This window comes from Nesoenas mayeri (genome assembly GCF_963082525.1).
Source record: "Nesoenas mayeri genome assembly, chromosome: 2".
In the NCBI taxonomy this organism is placed as follows: Eukaryota; Metazoa; Chordata; class Aves; order Columbiformes; family Columbidae; genus Nesoenas; species Nesoenas mayeri.
In genome coordinates, this window is record NC_137543.1 from 90,286,013 (window position 1) to 90,303,628 (window position 17,616).

Below are 17,616 nucleotides of genomic sequence, written 5' to 3' on the forward strand. Positions count from 1 at the left end.
CACACAGGGCAGGCTGAGAGCCTGGAACCTGACCTACAAACTACTGGTGTTAACCCTGCACTTTTTTCAGTCCAAGCAGAAAAATAAGCCTAAGAAAAGCAATCAAACCCCCTCTGCGTTCCCCCTTCTCATCTACTCACTGTAACAAAGCTAAATTATTTCCTTCACAAAGCTTATTCCCTTTATTGCCCTGCACCTTGCAGGCAATTAGCTGCCACTCTCCCACTGCTACAAATTACCTTTGTTGTACTGGCACCCCTGGAAGACTCTCATGGGCCCAGCAACCTCTCCCAGCTGGGTAAAAAATACAGTTCCCATCAGAGAGAGAAGCAAGAGGAGTCATAGCTTGACAGACCAGCCACAAAGTCCACAACAAATGCCTGTGCACTCCTGCAAAATCATTCACTGGGTACTTCACAAGCTGTATGCACTCTGAAAAAAAAGAAATAAAACCTGGTCATCACCACCTGAAACATCCAGGCTGATGATTCCCTTGCCTTGGACATCTCTCTGTTCCTATTCAGTCATTCTAGGTATAATATCTTGCAAGCCCATCCTATGCATTCTACCTGTTCACATAAATGCCTCTTTCCCTGACAAACACTCAAACATAAGGCCTTTATTAATAATTATTAATAATTACAATTACAACAAAACAAGTTTCTCACTGTTTAGCAAAGATTGCAAAGCCTGTTAAAGATGGGGCCCCTTATTACAGCATCATTGTCACTTGCATCAGGACTTTTATAGAGTTAAAAATGCCAACTTTTTGTAAAAGGCTGGCTGCTCACTTTCTAACTTTTAAAGCAACTTAGCAGTTTCCTCAGTAAGACAAACAGAAGCCCTCTTTGCACATGAAACATCAGACATGCTCAGCAAAAGAAAGGGATGGATATACCTGAACTCCATCTTCCATTTACTTAACAAAGGTTTTCTTTTAAACACTAGTAGGTCCTGGGGAAATAAAGCACAGACAAAAGCAGTCAAAAATCCTATTAGGATTAAAAGCAGCGGGTGGTGCTAGAAACACATGCGTTTAAAACTCCTGATAGAACTGAAAATGTTCATTTCATATTATTGTAACTAGCCTTAGAGAGACAAGGAAGAAAAAAATAATATGAAATTTTATCAGACAGAAATCAGCAGTACATTAAACTGCCACCTAGATGAATCCTGGAATGTACACTTAATAGAAGACGTGGATATCTTTTGTGCATTATGTGTAATACTTCATATAACGCATATGACATCTCTTCTTTGCCATGATTGCTATCTCAAGGTGCTGTGATCTTTTATGCTGCTCTTTCCACACATTCCTCATGCAGAACAGTGAGCAGCACAGTAACCAGCCCTTGCCACTTCACATAGACCTGGGTATTACAGCATCATAAAGTGGCAATATTTCTGCTCATGTTTTTTCCACCTGAAGAGAAAATGAAATAAACCCCTGTTTTGCTGCTGCTACTGTAGAAAGGGTTGTATAGTTGTGTTGTTTTTTTTTAGTTAGGACACAAAGCAATCAGTTCCCACAAACTTCTAGCCACCAAGTGTTTGGTTATAATCTGAAACAAGCTTCTGATTATGTGCATCTCCAGAGTCCTTGCAAAGAGGAGACAGCACACGATGCCCAGCCCATCACAGTGTCTGAGGCACCAGCCAGTCTCAACTGTTCTACAAGGTTCAGGAGGCCAAAACTTATCCCAAGTGCTTCGCCTGGTCTGCTCCAGCACAGGCAACTACTGCTTTGGGAGGCTGCTCCAAAATCAAGTAGGGAAGCCACCAAATGAGACCTCCTCACTACCCTGTCCTCCTACTGTTGGGACTCACACAGCAAGAGTGGAGGAACCACGAGCCCTCCCCGGTGGGGTGCCCGGGGTAGTCCTTGCTGCTGGCACCCAGCCATGGAGTATTCCTGCTCTGAGCACAGTCTCAGGCTTCGGTCCCCTCTTTCAGTAGCGCTTCTCCTATTTTGATCCTCCCTCAAAATTATCCTGATTTTCCTCCATGCAGGAGAAAGAAAGGGATCTAGAGGAGCAATAGCAACCTTTGGTCATTAGTTGAGCTACATCAAGGGACACAGGAGCAGAGCAGGTGGAAAAAGGTTGCCACTCTTGGCAACTGCAGCAACTGTTAGGAAATAAGGCATGTGAGGAGAACAGAAACCAGTATTTAAACTGTAACTGATGAGAAAATAAGTGGGCCATCTGGAAAAAGAAATTCAACCAGAGACACTGACTTCTCTTATATCAGATACATTATACATTATATCAGATTCTCTAAAAAGGTGACCAAAAAAAGGAAAAAGAAAGGTTGATAACCAAATAATGACAATGAGCAAAGCATTAGCAGTACCCCTATTTCATAACTTTCTTGGTAACTAGGAAAATAATGCTAGTGTTTTCCATATTCACCTGAAGTATTTATTGCATGCAATGAATTAAAAGTTTTACTTCACTTTATTTAGCTGACTGCTACTGTCTATGCTGTTAATATAAACATTATTAGAAATTTTAATCTGCAGGTTGCCCAAATCACCATTCATCACGCCACTGGTTATACACTACGGAACCCACACAGATATTTACCCACACAACAATGAAACATTTAGGATTCATACTTTTTCACATAGCCCAAGCACTTACACAACAATATAAGAGCTTTCCCTGTACAGCTGAAGGTGGAGAGGGCTTATGTCAAATTTCTGCCATACATTCAGTCCTGCAGTTTTTCTCTCCATACAAGCTATCTTGGCCTGAGCTGGGAAGAGGTGCCTGACAGCACTAAAACAAACTGAGCAGCCTGTGGCATGTCTGGAGTGATTGCTCCTTTTCTGTTTGGAGAAAATCAGAGCAGTATGTGGGAGGTGGATGGTTAATTAATACAGAAATTCTGGGCAGAGGTTCTTTTGCCTGTAGAAGCAAAGCAATCCTCTCTTTCTTTATGCCATCTTGTTACAGGCTTCTCCCAAAGAACTTCAGATCATTTGACTATACTCACTATTTTTTGTCATATACTCTTTTCAGGTTGTTTTTTTCACCCCCTGCAGAATTACTTTGTTTTTTATGAGTGTCTATCAAATGAATATGATGTCTGTTACAATATCTTGTCAGACTTACAGGTGGGAAGCCATTTCAGACATATTTTCTTACAAACAGAAGTTGTGAAGTAGGCAGTGACAGTGTCATACTAAAGAAACCTCAGCTTGACAGTTCTTACACTACTAAAGCCAAATTACTTCAGCTGCTAATTTCTAGTCCTGTCGTTTCATGTTTCTTCTCATGTAGTGGGAAATGTGGAGTAACCATATTTGCCACATGAACACCTTTCCTTTGCAACTTCGGTAATCTTGAAAAAGCCTGTATCTGCTTCCACAACCATCCCATATGAAAACTTCCACTCCCCTCATTTGTATGCACCTCTTGCAAGATCCTCTGCCATTAATTAAAACAACTCAGACCATGGGCAGATGAAATTCAGCCTTCATTCACATGACGGAGAAGCAGAGACTGCCTCTAACAATTTTTGTCTGTTCATATTTCACTGACTGATACATTTTCTAATATCTAGTGACTACAAAAGAAGGAAACATGGTTAAATAATGGAGTTGCGCCTTTGAGTTAACCCAAACCCACACACTTTTCATGACAGCAACTCTTGCACCTTACAATCAACAAGTCAACTACTTTGGGGTAACTATTGCAGGCAAAGCAGTATGTACTTTAAGTTTACAGGCTCCTGTGTTGCTGTCACCTGTGAACATGCACCACAGCAGTAGGTCAGTAGTAATCCAAGTCAGTAGGTCAGGTTAGCAGTAAGTTAACACGAGCTTAGCAGCTACAGTAGTCTTATTTCTTCGTGCAGCAAGGACTAATGCACGGGTCTGTTTGGGAAAACAACGCGACTGTTCACTGGGTACCTGCTAAGACTTACTGTAACAAGTGCATCACCTCTCAGACCAAAGTCCAGTAGCCTAAGAAAGTCTTAGCAGCTACCAAGGTTATTCTCTAGTAATCAGTGCACTCAGTTCCCTTGGGGAAACACTAAGTTTTATTGATCATAGTGATAACATAGAAGTGTTGATAACTTGGTAGACAGAACTCCAGTTTTCCTAAAAAACATAAGAAAATAACTATCCCTCCGTGTTGCACCGGCAAAATCCCTGGCAGTACCCCATTATACTGTAGCTACTGTGGAATAACTAAAATATTTTGCTTTCAGGTCATAGGAACGTTCTGGTATTTTCAATATATCTAGCTAGCAGAAAATCTCAGTGCAAATACTCTATAACCAATTCACTTACTGCTGCTTTAATAAACAGAAAAAAATGAAAGTCAAATTATTTCCTCCTTTACATTAGAACATTTCAATAGTTGTTCTAAACACAAGTTTGGTGTACAAATCCTTATCAGCTTTTACTATTTTACACTCCTACACTGTTTTGACATATGAAAACTAGAATATAATGATGTGTCTGTTGGCAAATTGAAGCACTGAATCACTGTTGTTTAGTGTAAGTGGCTCAGCTGTGCTGATTTTTTTTTTTTTTTCAATATTAAAGAATATCTAAGAATCAAAGATCTAGATTACCATTCACTGAGATCTGAAATGAGCTGCTCTTTGTGCTCTGTACAGGCACAGCTAATATTCTCTCCTTGCAGCTGCTGGGAGGGAAAACAGGATCATCCTGAAATCTCTTCAAGAGCTCTCTCTTTCCAGCAGGCTTAAGTTAACTGGACGTGGTAAATGACTAAAGAATGAGAGAATTTCCTGTACATGCTCAGTCCATGTAAGACATCCCTGCAAGCAGGAAGATTTACTGACAGATATCCTCTGAAACACATTCAAACATAAATGTTAGCAGAAAAATACAGAGCTGTGATACTCATACATACGACATTTGCTGAGAAACACTCAAAGTTAGGTTCTTTATACATCCTTATCCAAGGTGACTTTTATGAAATAGTTACGAACAAATACTCAAAATAATTTTGCTGCTAATGGAGAACGGAAAAAGCTGTTTTTTGTCTGGCTCCTGGGGACAAATCCTGCTGACTGTATGGAGAGTAAGAAAGTGAACACTTCGATGTTAAAGGCTTTTGGCCAATGTAGGTAGGTTTCTGACAAGGATACAACCAGCTGCTGGAGTCCCCATTCACATTAGAAAACACACAGACACTCCTGCTAGTTCAGCTGAAGCAGTGAACGAAGATGTGTGAGGTTTACTTTCTTTTCTGACTCCATGATACTTCAATATAATGACAATGGACACAAAGAATACTGAACAAGCTACACAACTATAATAGAGCAGAACTTGTCAATAGCTTATCCTGTCCAAATCCAGGATTATTTCACACAGGTTAGAATTAAACAAATTAGGACTAAACACGAAGCAGCACGCTGCTCCTGGTTTTGGCACTATTTCCAGCACCCACAACCAGACAAACATGTCCTGTAAAGACCTTGGCCAATTTACTTGTTAAAAATCTGAGGCAGACTTGAGCTTAGAGCTAAAGTTCTTGCATACATGCAAGACTTGCAAGTATATTTCTGTCACAGCAGAATTTATACCTGCTCTATGAATAACAGTGTTATTGAGAAGTTTTCTCAATTTCCAACTAATAACTTTCTCTTTAGATGTCCTCAGTAATGTACCTTGCTCTTAGTTTTATCAGAGAATGATTGATCTTGCAGATGTAACACTAAGTCTTGCATACAAAATAAAGCACCGAGAATGTTTGTCTCTTTTAGAAAAACTATACACTTCCAACAAACTTCAAGTCATGTCTTACTAAAACACTGTAAGAAGCTTAAATCATGACATTTAGAAGGCTGCACCTAAAGCGGCAGCTCACAAGACAGAGGTCAAAGGCCCGTGGTGGATTGTGACAGTTACTAGTGGGGCTGCAACACGTACAGAGTCATATTGGCTTCTGATGTCATTGTAGACATTGCAAAGAACTATTGGTCTGGTAAAGTGGCTGACAACCCAAATAACTTGGAAGTTCTTCCCTAGAATAAAAGTGTGTTTCATCTGGCATCTCACTGGCAACTAAGAAAAACAACACAAAACCAACGAGAAGGATTATTTTGTTTCAGGAACAGGCTTGCTATACTGAAGTGTTTGAAGCAGTAAGCATTTTACAAGCACATTTATCATGGTATAAAATGACAGCATATTTGAAATAATTATTTTACTCTGTTTAACGGTTGGCTTCTAAGGACCAAATTTTTCAAGAACCATTGTGCATTCTACAAATGATATACCTCTTATATGATATTTTCAGAATAAATATTAGCAGAGCACCTCACTACAAAAACAGTAGCCATTTTTTTGAGGGACAAAGAGTCAACAAAGAATCTATACAACTCAATCAACCTAATTCTTAAGAAATAATTTTTATTCCCTCTACTGAGCAATGGTGAGACCACACCTGGACTACTGTGTCCCATTCTGAGCTCCCCAGTACAACAGAGACAGGAGTATATTGGAAAGAGTCCAGTGAAGGACCAATAATACAATTAAAGAACTGGATCATCTCGCATATGAAGAGAGGCTGAGAGAGCTGGGACTGTTCAGCCCCCAGAAGAACAGGCTCGTGGGGATCTTATTGATGTATATAAATACCAAAAGGGAGGGTGTGAAGACAATGGAGCCAGGCTCTTCTCAGCAGTGCCCAGTGACAGGCCCAAAGGCCAATGTGCACAAACTGTAACACAGAGGTTTCCTCTGAACTCAAGGAAACACCTTCTTTCTGTGAGGGTGACTGAGCACTGGCACAGGTTGTCCAGGGAGGTGGTAGAGTCTCTGACCTTGGAGATACTCAAAAGCTGTCCAGACATGGTCCTGGGCAACCACCAAAGGTGGCTCTGCTTGAGCAAGGGGGGTGGACCAGATGACCTCCAGAGGCCCCTTCCCACCTCAACCAGTCTGTGATCGCGTGAAAAACAAACACATTTAACCTGCTAGCTATATTGAAGGAGTACACAAGCAGCCCACTAACTTTAACAGCTCATCTCTAGACTAGACTTCGAAGCTACAGTTCTCCTCACCTTCATGTGAAAACCTTCAGAGTCTGTTTCAGCAGAGGAATTGCAATGATTTGTTCTAGGACACTCTGAAAATAGGAAGACTACATTTGAACTGTTACAGTTTAAATTCTCACCTGGTAGTATTACCCTGTTAGTCAATCTACATTCAAGGATGGAAGCAGTACTTAGATCCATATACACACCCAGTCTTTGTAGCCAAGAAGTCCAATCATAAAGATCAACCTGCAAGATCATGACAGAAAAAACAAACAAACAAACCAACCCAAACTACTGACTATGTAAATGAGTGAAGATATTTCACAGAGCAAAGTACACTCTGAACTCCTTCAAATCGCAACACTTACTAAAAGCAAAGTTCCCACTCTGACCTTGCTCAGACAAACCAGGCTGGGATGAAGGGCAGCTGTGCATGCCCTGTCACAGGGAAAGAGGTTCATCTGCAAACTGCCTACCCTAGCTACAGACAAAAGATGTGAAATACCAAGAATTACATCAGGACCTAAAAAGGACAACTCTTGTGTGGCTTCCTTTTCCAACCTGACCTTATTTCTGGCAGAGCAATAAGACAACTTGGGAGTGGGAAGGACAGGCAGGCAAAGAAAAGGAGAAAAAAAAAAGGGGGGGGGGGCATGGGTAATGAAAGAAGAAAGAAGAAAGAAGAAAAAGAAAACCTTTGCCTCTGGGGAGTCAGATGCCAATAGGAGATGATACTTTTGTGAGCAGGTTAAAAGGACTCTATGATATTGAAATAGAAAGAATTATTTGGTTTTGGGAGTGGAGCTTTTAAATTTGTTTGGTTTTAAACACGGCTTTGCATTTCCACTGTCAAAAAGCTACTCTGAACTATGTAGCCAGATACCACTTGAGGGCAAAGTTCTGTTTACTTGTTTCTAAACCAACACAATGAGAATTTCCATTTAATCTTTGATTAAAATAGACTTCATTCACTGACTGGAGCACAGAAGTTTCCACATGAAATACTCCATGTTATAAGAAAAAGGTAGCTTTCATACACACAGCAAACATCACACAAGTTCTCTCTGGATTTCAAAACAAATGAAATCTGTCTACCTAATGAATTCACTGCTATGTAGTGCTGTTATCATTTCTGTAGGTATTTAGGTCAACATTACAAATCAGTAGCTTATGAACAAAACAACGAAGTTATTAGCTCACCAATAATGCTTATGGTCTTCTTTCCGTGGCTGGCTGACCTGCGTTACTCATATGAAAAGCAGTAGCTGATAAAATACTATGCTGACACTGTAACAGTGATTTTTTTTTTTTTCTTTAATATCATTGCTTTCAGTGAGAAAAGAATATCATCAGGGAAATTTTAAATCTAGGATGTTGGCAAATTATCAAGTTGCTACACATTAATCACTGCCAGACCTCCCCAAAGCCAAACAAATAGTACCACCTATTCAGTGACATAAAGCCCAACTTTTGATGGAAGAAAGAAACCTCAACCAGAATCCATTCCAAGAGAGCTTTTGCTTCCTGTTTTCTGGTGGAGCATCTAGCACTAAATTATTTGGCAATGGTTTCTGTTTGCTTGTGAAAAAGGATGGTTTAACAAGGCCTTTAAAATCTTAGCTCACTGTTTTTGCTGGAGTTTACTGATTGCAGTCTAAATTTTATTATAATGAACTTCAAGGGGACCTGAAAAATGTTCACTGTAATCAGTGGGCTCATCACAATAGAAAGGCTCAATCACTTGCTATGTCAGAATCATGAAGAAACAACCAATCTGAACTGAATATCAATACATAATAGTTTCAGTTAGCTTATTTCACACTGATTAAAATTTAAATTATTCTTTTAAAATAGAACAGCCAGGAAATAGTAAAAAAAAAAAGAAAAAAAATAAGTCACAAATATTCTTATGCTGAATACAATAATAAAATGGAAAAAAAAGAACAGATGGACATAACTAGTTCAATCTTCCATATGTGCTCACTCTAACAAAGACAACTACCAGTGAATCCTCTGGGGTGTACTTTGGCATTACTATAAATGGAGGTTACTTGTAAACAAGGCTCATTACAGTGATTTAAGTCTGCATGTCAAGCCCAGGGTAGAATGTAATATTTTGCACTATGAATTTTGAATTCCTGACATTCAAGTGTTTTTAATTTCTTTGTATGTTCCAAAAATTTTGCTAGAAATAAACAGACCAATTTCCATCCTAACAAGGACTACTATGCAAGAATGACATATAGCTTGCTTGTCCTCTTCACTAGATCGCAGTTGCAGACTAAGCATGATTTGCACAGGTGGAGAAGTAGAAGGGAAGAAAGAAATAAGCAGCTTCTTAGAATGGTACTATTAAAAGACAGTATCTCCTACCCTAGCAAAAGCTCAAAATTAATTCCTAGCATTACATTAAGTAAAAAACAAATAAGGAGACTAAACCAAAACACCACAAACCCAAACATTTGAAAATGTATCTATATTCAGCTCAACAAACTCATAACTAACTTCTGATGGGGAGAGAAATCTTAAAAAGCAAGGGCAAAGATAAACTGTGCTTCCTCACGTCAAGTGGGAGGTACCGGAGAGCGCACTTTGGAGAGAAGGCTGTTCAAGCCTTGGCAAAATCCAACAACAAAAAGTGTAGCTAAATACCACCTTATTTGCATTCACATTATCAGATTCATTTGCACTCAGCAGCCAATCTGCTACAGAACCACCTAGTGATCCAGCAGATAAAGCTAACAGAGTCCATTGACTTAAATGAACAGCTGCTTCAAAGCAAATTAACGACAACAGAAAGCGGTGATCCAAGCCAATCTGTCTTCAAGATTTCCAGACACCTTGGCTTGATATTAGCTGTGAACTGTCTAATCCAGCTCAATTACATACAGTTAGTGAGCTTGCTGCTCCAGATTTTGTTTGGTTGATTTTAACTGCTGTGTGTATTTCTGTTCAAAACAGTGTAATAGGGTGCTTAAATAAGGACGTAAGTTTATTAAGATGCTTCTTGGGAAAACTGTTTAACCATTTTACCACTACATTTTGTCTTGTAAGTCATATTGGTAAAATAGCATGTGCAAACAAGATGTAATAACTCATGCAATTAACATTAGTATTCACAGAAGAAGACTTCCTTGAAGAGATTTAATTCTTCATTTTCCATTGACTAGCTAGGCTCAGTATTCAAAAGACAGAGGGTGAGTTCACACTAATGGCTATGTTTCAGAATCCCAACCCTTAATGAAAAACAAAAATCCAAGATTCATCAGTAGTATAAAGATCCTTTCTGAAAGACTCTGAAAGTCACCTTACAGTCACAATGTTAGGGGAAGCTGATTTTACCAGTATCTTGCAAAAAGTTACTGCAAAAGTCAAAATGGGCAAGGTTTCAAGAAAGGAAAGGTGATTTTTAATATTTTCTAATATAGATGAAGAGAAAATTGTTACTACTTTAAAGGTAACATACATATGACAAGCTCTCTAAACCTTTTGTTGACTTGCACCAAGTCAGAAAAAAATAAGCTTGGGAAAAAGCAGCACTTAAGTGCTCTGCTTGCCTTTGTGGTTGTCAGGGAAGGATCTGTGGCCCACAGTCAAGGCTGAGCAAGAAAACTTGGCTCACAGGCATCAACTAGAACTAGAGGCCTGACCTACCAAAGGGAATTTTGAAAAGATAAGCACAGTTAGCTCAAGCAGGTGGAGCAGAGCAGAGTACCTGAGACTTACAGAATACAGCATAAGCCAAGGAGAGCTGATATACAGAAATCTGTCACTGAAACAAACAAACAAACCAACTAACCACTGGCTGTCTAATAGGGAACTGCAAACAGCTGAACAAGGCAAGCCAGGACAGCCTGAGACACAGCACTGAGAGTCACGACTCAGGAGACTCAGAAACCAAAACACAAGAGCCCATGTAAGACAGCAACGGCATACTACACAGGGCCTCACTGGTGTAGGATCACAGAATCACAGAATGTTAGGGACTGGAAAGGACCTCAAAAGATCATCTAGTCCAATCTCCCTGCCAGAGCAGGAACACCCAAATGAGGTTACGCAGGAATGTGTCCAGGCAGGTTTTGAATGTCTCCAGAGTAGGAGACTCCACAACCCCCCTAGGCAGCCTGTTCCAGTGTTCTGATACCCTTTCTGATACCCTGAGTTACTTGTCAAATTTAAGTGCAACCTCCTGTGTTCCAGTTTGAACCCATTACCCCTTGTCCTATCATTGGTTGTCACTGAGAAGAGCCTGGCTCCATCCTCATGACACTCACCCTTTACATATTTATAAACATTAATGAGGTCACCCCTCAGTCTCCTCTTCTCCAAACTAAAGAGACCCAGCTCCCTCAGCCTTTCCTCATAAGGGAGGTGCTCCACTCTCTTAATCATCTTTGTTGCCCTGCGCTGGACTCTCTCCAGCAGTTCCCTGTTCTTCTTGAACAGAGGGGCCCACAACTGGACACAATATTCTGGATGTGGTCTCACCAGGGCAGAGTAGAGGGGAAGAAGAACCTCTCTCAACCTACTAACCATCTCCCTTCTAATACACCCCAGGTACCATTGGCCTTCTTGGCCACAAGGGAACAGTGCTGGCTCATGGTCATCCTGCTGTCCACCAGGACCCCCAGGTCCCTTTCCCCTATGCTGCTCTCTAATAGGTCATTCCCCAACTTATACTGGAACCTGGGGTTGTTCCTGCCCAGATGCAAGACTCTACACTTTCCTTCTTTATATTTAATTAAATTTTTCCCTGCCCAACTCTCCAGCCTGTCCAGGTCTCGCTGGATGGCAGCACAGCCTTCTGGCGTGTCAGCCACTCCTCCCAGCTTGCTGTCATCAGCAGACTTGCTGATAGTGCACTCTATTCCCTCGTCCAAATCATTGATGAATGTACTGAATAATACTGGCCCGCGTACTGACCCCTGAGGCACTCCACTAGATACAGGGCTCCAACTAGACCCCGCCCCATTGACCACGACTCTCTGGCTTCTTTCCTTCAGCCAGTTCACAGTCCACCTCACTACTCAGTCATCCAGACCACACTCCCTCAGTTTAGCAGTAAGGATGCTGTGAGAGACTGTCAAATGCTTTACTGAAGTCAAGGTAGACCACATCCACCGCCCTGCCATCATCTATCCACCTCGTTATATCTTCATAAACTTTTTGAAGACTGGAGTGACATTTGCTTTCCTCCACTCCTCAGGCCCACGGCCCCAAACTGGAACTAGCTTCCAACCCTCGTCTTCTTTTCTGTCCCCTACCTCTGCCCAACAGCAACAGCGCAGGGGCTGTCTCAGGTCTTCTCCCTCTGCCTGACAGGGCAAGGGGTTCATCACCTTTAGGGGGGTATGCGTTTTGTGTTGTGGCTAAAACACAACCCTGTATGTGGACTTCTATTGCCAGCATCAGAGGTTTCGGTACGGACCCACAGAAGACTCAGGAGTATTAGCAAATAGTTCTTAAGAATGTAGTCTGATATACTACTTGAGAGCAACAATGGGAAAATCCAGTCCTCCTCTGTGGAAAAGGGGATTGGACTGGGGGTGACAGTGGACAGTAGGAAAAAGAAGCAACTGCTGCAATACAGAAATAGGGCCTGGCAGCAGGAAAGTGGGTGAGAAGAGGCAATAATGTCCCTTTTGCTCAGTTGACATGAGAACATCAGAACAAAGCTAGTTAGATTTTTATGTTTGTATCCAACCACAGCTATCTGAATAGGATTCACAGAAAGGTCAAGACATCAAGACATTTCCCACTACAGGGATCCAGGAACACTCCTTCTGAGGCCAATTAACTCCTTGTGGTCAAACCTGGAAAAAGAAACAGGACAGAAGAAGGCTCATCACCAAACCTACTGGTCATCTCCCAGATGATAATAGCCTCAAAGAGGTTTTCCGCAAGGCAAGGCTTACGTGCACTCTGGGTGTGCTGACATCTGCAATCATTCCCAAATGCAGGTAAATTTATTGCATATCTGTAGCAGTGGAAGGCTGTGTTTACATCCTCCTCATATATTAAAACCAAGCAAACAAAAAACCCATGATGCAGTCAACAGACTGTTAACAGCAATAAAGAAGTACTTTCAGGGAATAACCTGGAATACTGAGCCTCTTCTCACTAGGAGAGGCCCCAGAACACAGCTGCTGGACGAAGCCAGAAATAATCTCTCAGCTGCAAGAGATCAGTTCTTCCTCCACCCTCAACAGAGGAGTTTCTTCATAATGTGCACAGATCCAGGACAAAGTCAAACGCTTTGGGCCTCCTCCCAGGAGCTTACATCTGACTAGCTTTGTGGGAGGAAATGCAGAAAAGAGCTATAAGGTCTGCAGTCAGAGACAGCGAAAGGAGCAGATGCAAGGATTATGATGTCCTGCTTTGCTGTAAATGTATCAAAGGGCCTTTGACATAACAACCAAAGAATGCAACTGTACTGCCAAGTAAAGACTAAGCAATTCAGGGAGCTGGTTCAATAAATTCCCAGACAGAAACAGAAAAAGGCTGCAGAGACTGAATAAGGACTGTTGCATATTTTGCTGGGATTTAATAGCACCTGAGCTCCTGTTGTGTGTGTGTGGGCTGTAAACATGCAGATGTCTTGTCACAGGATGATGCGGGAAAGCTAAGAAGAGATTTGGGACACAGCTCGAGAGCCAGGATGGAAGTGAACTCAACCCCTTAAGACTGCTGCTGCCTCCCAAGCTGAAGAGTAGATACTGTAGCAAAGACAGATTTACTGTAACCAGGAAGTATCCCAGGCACAGACAAAGACCAACAAGGCCACATAAACAAGCCAACACCATAAGAGAAAACGAACCATTTTTTCAATCCACTTTATTTAAATACCAGCATTCAATAGCACTCCTCTGAAAAAGTCTCTTCAGAGCTGCTGAGAATCAAAGGAGTAGCTTACAGAAAAACTGGTCTTTGATAAAGATCTGAGCTCCTTTAAAGTTGCTGATATAACTACCAACTACAAAGTCAAAGTGTGACTAGGTTACTACCTTAGTTTGGACCAGGAGAATGCTCTTGGAGCAAGTCTCAAAGTTGTTTCCAACTCCGTTTCACTTGTTCGTGCTGCAGAGTTGTCTTGGCACATCTGATACAGATCCCTTCTAGATACCATAAAACTGGGAGCTGTCTCCCAGCTGCTGACAGGCACCCAGTCATGTGCCTGTCACTGGGATCATATTACAACCAGCCTGAAGGAAAGCCCCAAAACAGGGATAGTGTGGACACAGGTTTCCCAGCAGCAAACCTTTTGCTCCCAGTGGTCTCACCTGCTTTAAATGCAAATACATCCCCATAGCAGTGAAGCTCCCAATCTCAAACAGCTGAATGGAAAGACTGTTGAATGGGTACAGCCTCAGTAAGACTCTTCTGAATGTGCATTTATGTCAGCATCCCTTCTCGTCAAACAAATTCAAACTTGGAAAAATTACATACTGCAATGGGGCAGGACAAAAAGTGGATACATGGGAAGACAGCCTGTAGAACTAAGACTAGCCTCTAGAACCATGTCTGAAAGGATTATGAATGCCCTTCTTGGAAAAACAAATCAAACCAAAACCAAACAGCCGAACAAACACAAAATGCAAAACACCAAAGTAAGAGGAATTCTTGTATTTTGCCCTTATATTTGTATAAGCCTTCACCTCCCAGTGCTCCAAAGATATGCCCCTTTTTTTAAATTTAGACTGCAAAAAAAGCCTCCAAAATGTATTGGCATAGCAAGGCTGCCAGCACCTTTGACATAATTCTGCTAGCATACAGTTGATATAGAAAATAAAGCCCACCTGTCTGGTGGTGTACTACTGGAAAAACTGCACCATTTATCTGTATTATATCTGGATAATATACTAGAAACATTAACTCATTATTCATATTAATCTATTACCTTATTTCACATACCGAATCTTGCCATTTCAAATTCATCTGACTGCACTAGCCTAACGATGTCCAGCAGGCCAGTCTTCTACATGTTTTCCAACTTAGAATTGCTTTCCCTTCCTCTTGTTGTAACAACTTAGCTACATTAAATTAATATTTATCTGTAGAAAGTCTGCCTAAAGAGTTATTTTTTGAAATAAGGGCAGAAGTCATGCTGATCACACAACTTGCATTCTCTCTGTTTCTCCCTGTATCTGAAGATTTTCATGTACATGCTTCAAATAATTTCTCACAAAGCCTTGGAAGAAAAACATTATACCTTAATGCCTAAATGAGTACAGTTTTCTGGTCAAAAATGCATTCATGCCTAATGGAGATACTTGGGTAAAAGTATTTCACTTATGAAAGCGTACATTATAACAGTCAGAATTGTGTGCTGTTAACCATCAGAGTACCACAGGTCTTTAATCTATTGGTATGGTGATGCCTGTTTCACTATTCTACTTAGGATCTTGCTTACTGAGTATACGTAACAAACCAAATGCTTACTTTTACTTGAGTATTAATTAAGATATTTTTGATAGGAAGAGCAAATTCTACAAATTGACACACTTCGTGATTATCATTCACACACAAACAATTTTTCAGCAGAATTTCCAACTTAACCATTTTGTCAATGTCAATCCTACAGTTCTAAGTCCACTCACAAGCCAAGTCATCCTTTCTGCTTCCCACAGCCCAGCTAACACCAGAGCTGCACACCTGTCCCAGTGTCACTAGTGCAAGTGACACGTTACCTGGAAACAGCTCAAGATCAATATGTAATGAAGACAGACCACGGGAGATATTGCATCACTATTTCCAAAGTCAGAGTAGTCTCAGCAAGAAGCCCTAATTAGCTGAACACATGGTTAAGCTTGTTTTCGTGGGACTGATTGGGAGGGGGGAAAGAACAAGAACATAGGGAGGTTGTGGAGTGTCCTTCTGTGGAGACATTCAAAACCCGCCTGGACACCTTCCTGTGTAGCCTCATCTGGGTGTTCCTGCTCCGGCAGGGGGATTGGAGTAGATGATCTTGTGAGGTCCCTTCCAATCCCTAACATTCTGTGATTCTGTGATATAGAATCACATATTTTTCTCCATATTTCAGTACAGTTTCAGGCCCCTTACACCCACCCTAACTACTTTTTTGGTGGTTAAACACTTGCCTCAGGAGACAGAAATACAAGGGTACAGGCCCTGTTTCAGGAAGGCAACAAACGCAGGTATCCCACTCCCACAAGTGTGTTCAAACACAAAATGCGGGCGGTACGGCTGGAAGGGTCCCTGTCTCAAGCAGAAAGTGATTTCCCTCAACTTAGGATGAAACCAGTGTCTCGTCCCACGCATTAACCGCCTACATACAGGCTGTATAGAGATATCAAACCCGGTTCATCGAGTGGCACGGGTGGGAGGGCGCCTGGTCTCCACGCCGGGCCCCGGCACGGGGGAGACGGGGCTGCCCAGGCCTGAGGCAGCGGCCGCGCCTCCCGCCGCCCCACGGCGCTTACAGCCCCGGCCCCGCCGCTGCCGGCCCTCAGCCTTCCCCTGGCCTTTATGAGAGGGCCCACTGGGCAGCCCCGCAGCAGCAGGGCCGGGGAGGGAGCCAGGCCGCCCGCTACCGGCCACTCACCGGGGAGCGCGGCGAGGAGACAGCGGCTCTCGGACCAGGGTCTCAGCGGGGCGGGACGGCACTAGAGCCCCCAGCCACACGGGCGGTGCGCGGGCGGTGCGCGGGCGGTCGGGGCTCACCTCACTTGGCAGAACGGCTGCCAGCACAACCTCCGAACGAAGGTCAGGGCGCAAGCCGCCATGACACCGGGAACCACGGCGGGGAGGAGGAGGAAGTGGCGGCGGCAAACCCCGCCCCGCCGGAGCCACGGCGCCCTCAGCTGAGGGGATGGCGACCGCCTCCCGTGGTGGAGGCCGGGCTGCGCGCCATGGCCTCGCCCGCAGCCGCTGAGGTGACGGCGGCCGGGGCGGGGCGGGCTTGGCGGGGGCCGTGAGGCGGCAGGTTGGGGCTCCGCTGGCGGGAGGGACCGGGCGGGGAGTCTCCTCTCTACGAGCGACCAGGTGCAGGTGTGACAGCAGTCTGGGGCCATAACCTGGGAAATGCACTTCGGGGTCAGAAATGAAACAGGTTGTTGTGGAAGCTACTGGAGTGTCCAGAAGAGTGACACGAAGCTGGTGAAGGGTTTGAAGGGGAAGCCGTATGAGGGGTGGCTAAAGTCACTGGGTTTGTTCAGCCTGGAGAAGAGGAGACTGAGGGGAGACCTCATGGGGCTACAGCTTCCTCACAAGGGGAGGAGGAGGGGCAGGCGCTGATTTCTTCTCTCTGGTGACCAACGACAGAACCCGAGGGAATGGCAGGAAGATGTGCCGGGGAGGTTTAGGTTGGACATGAGGAAAAGGTTCATCCCCAGAGGGTGGTGGAGCACTGGAACAGGCTCCCCAGGGAGGCGTCAGGGCCCCAAGCCTGACAGTGTTCTAGAAGAGACTGGACAACGCCCTCAGACACGTGGTGTGAACTGTGGGGTTGTCCTGTGCAGGGACAGGAGTTGGACTCCATGATCCTTGTGGGTCCCTTCCAACTCAGGACATTCTATGATTCTAAGCCTGACGGGCAGCTGGCACTGTCAGAGAGGAGACTGTGGAAAATGA

General features: G+C 43.1%; 1 protein-coding gene across 9 annotated transcripts in view; it reads right to left on the reverse strand.

Moving 5' to 3' along the window:
* LOC308037635 (enoyl-CoA delta isomerase 2-like) overlaps positions 1-16,807 on the reverse strand; it is a 34,906-nt gene extending 18,099 nt beyond the window's left edge. For 2 of the 9 annotated variants that reach the window (XM_080339551.1, XM_080339547.1), the window contains exons 1-2: positions 16,708-16,780; positions 7,164-7,272 (exon numbers count right to left, since the gene is read on the reverse strand). Coding sequence is in view for 4 of the 9 variants with exons in the window: in XM_080339546.1 (XP_080195672.1) it covers positions 240-343 (104 nt within the window). In the remaining 5 variants the exon portion in view is untranslated. Of the gene's footprint in view, positions 1-239; positions 433-898; positions 955-7,050; positions 7,116-7,163; positions 7,273-14,030; positions 14,078-15,713; positions 15,764-16,588; positions 16,681-16,707 lie in introns of those variants that run through there. The other 7 variants (XM_080339546.1, XM_080339554.1, XM_080339550.1 and 4 more) reach the window with 7 other exon arrangements.
* Between the last annotated feature and the right edge of the window lie 809 nt (positions 16,808-17,616).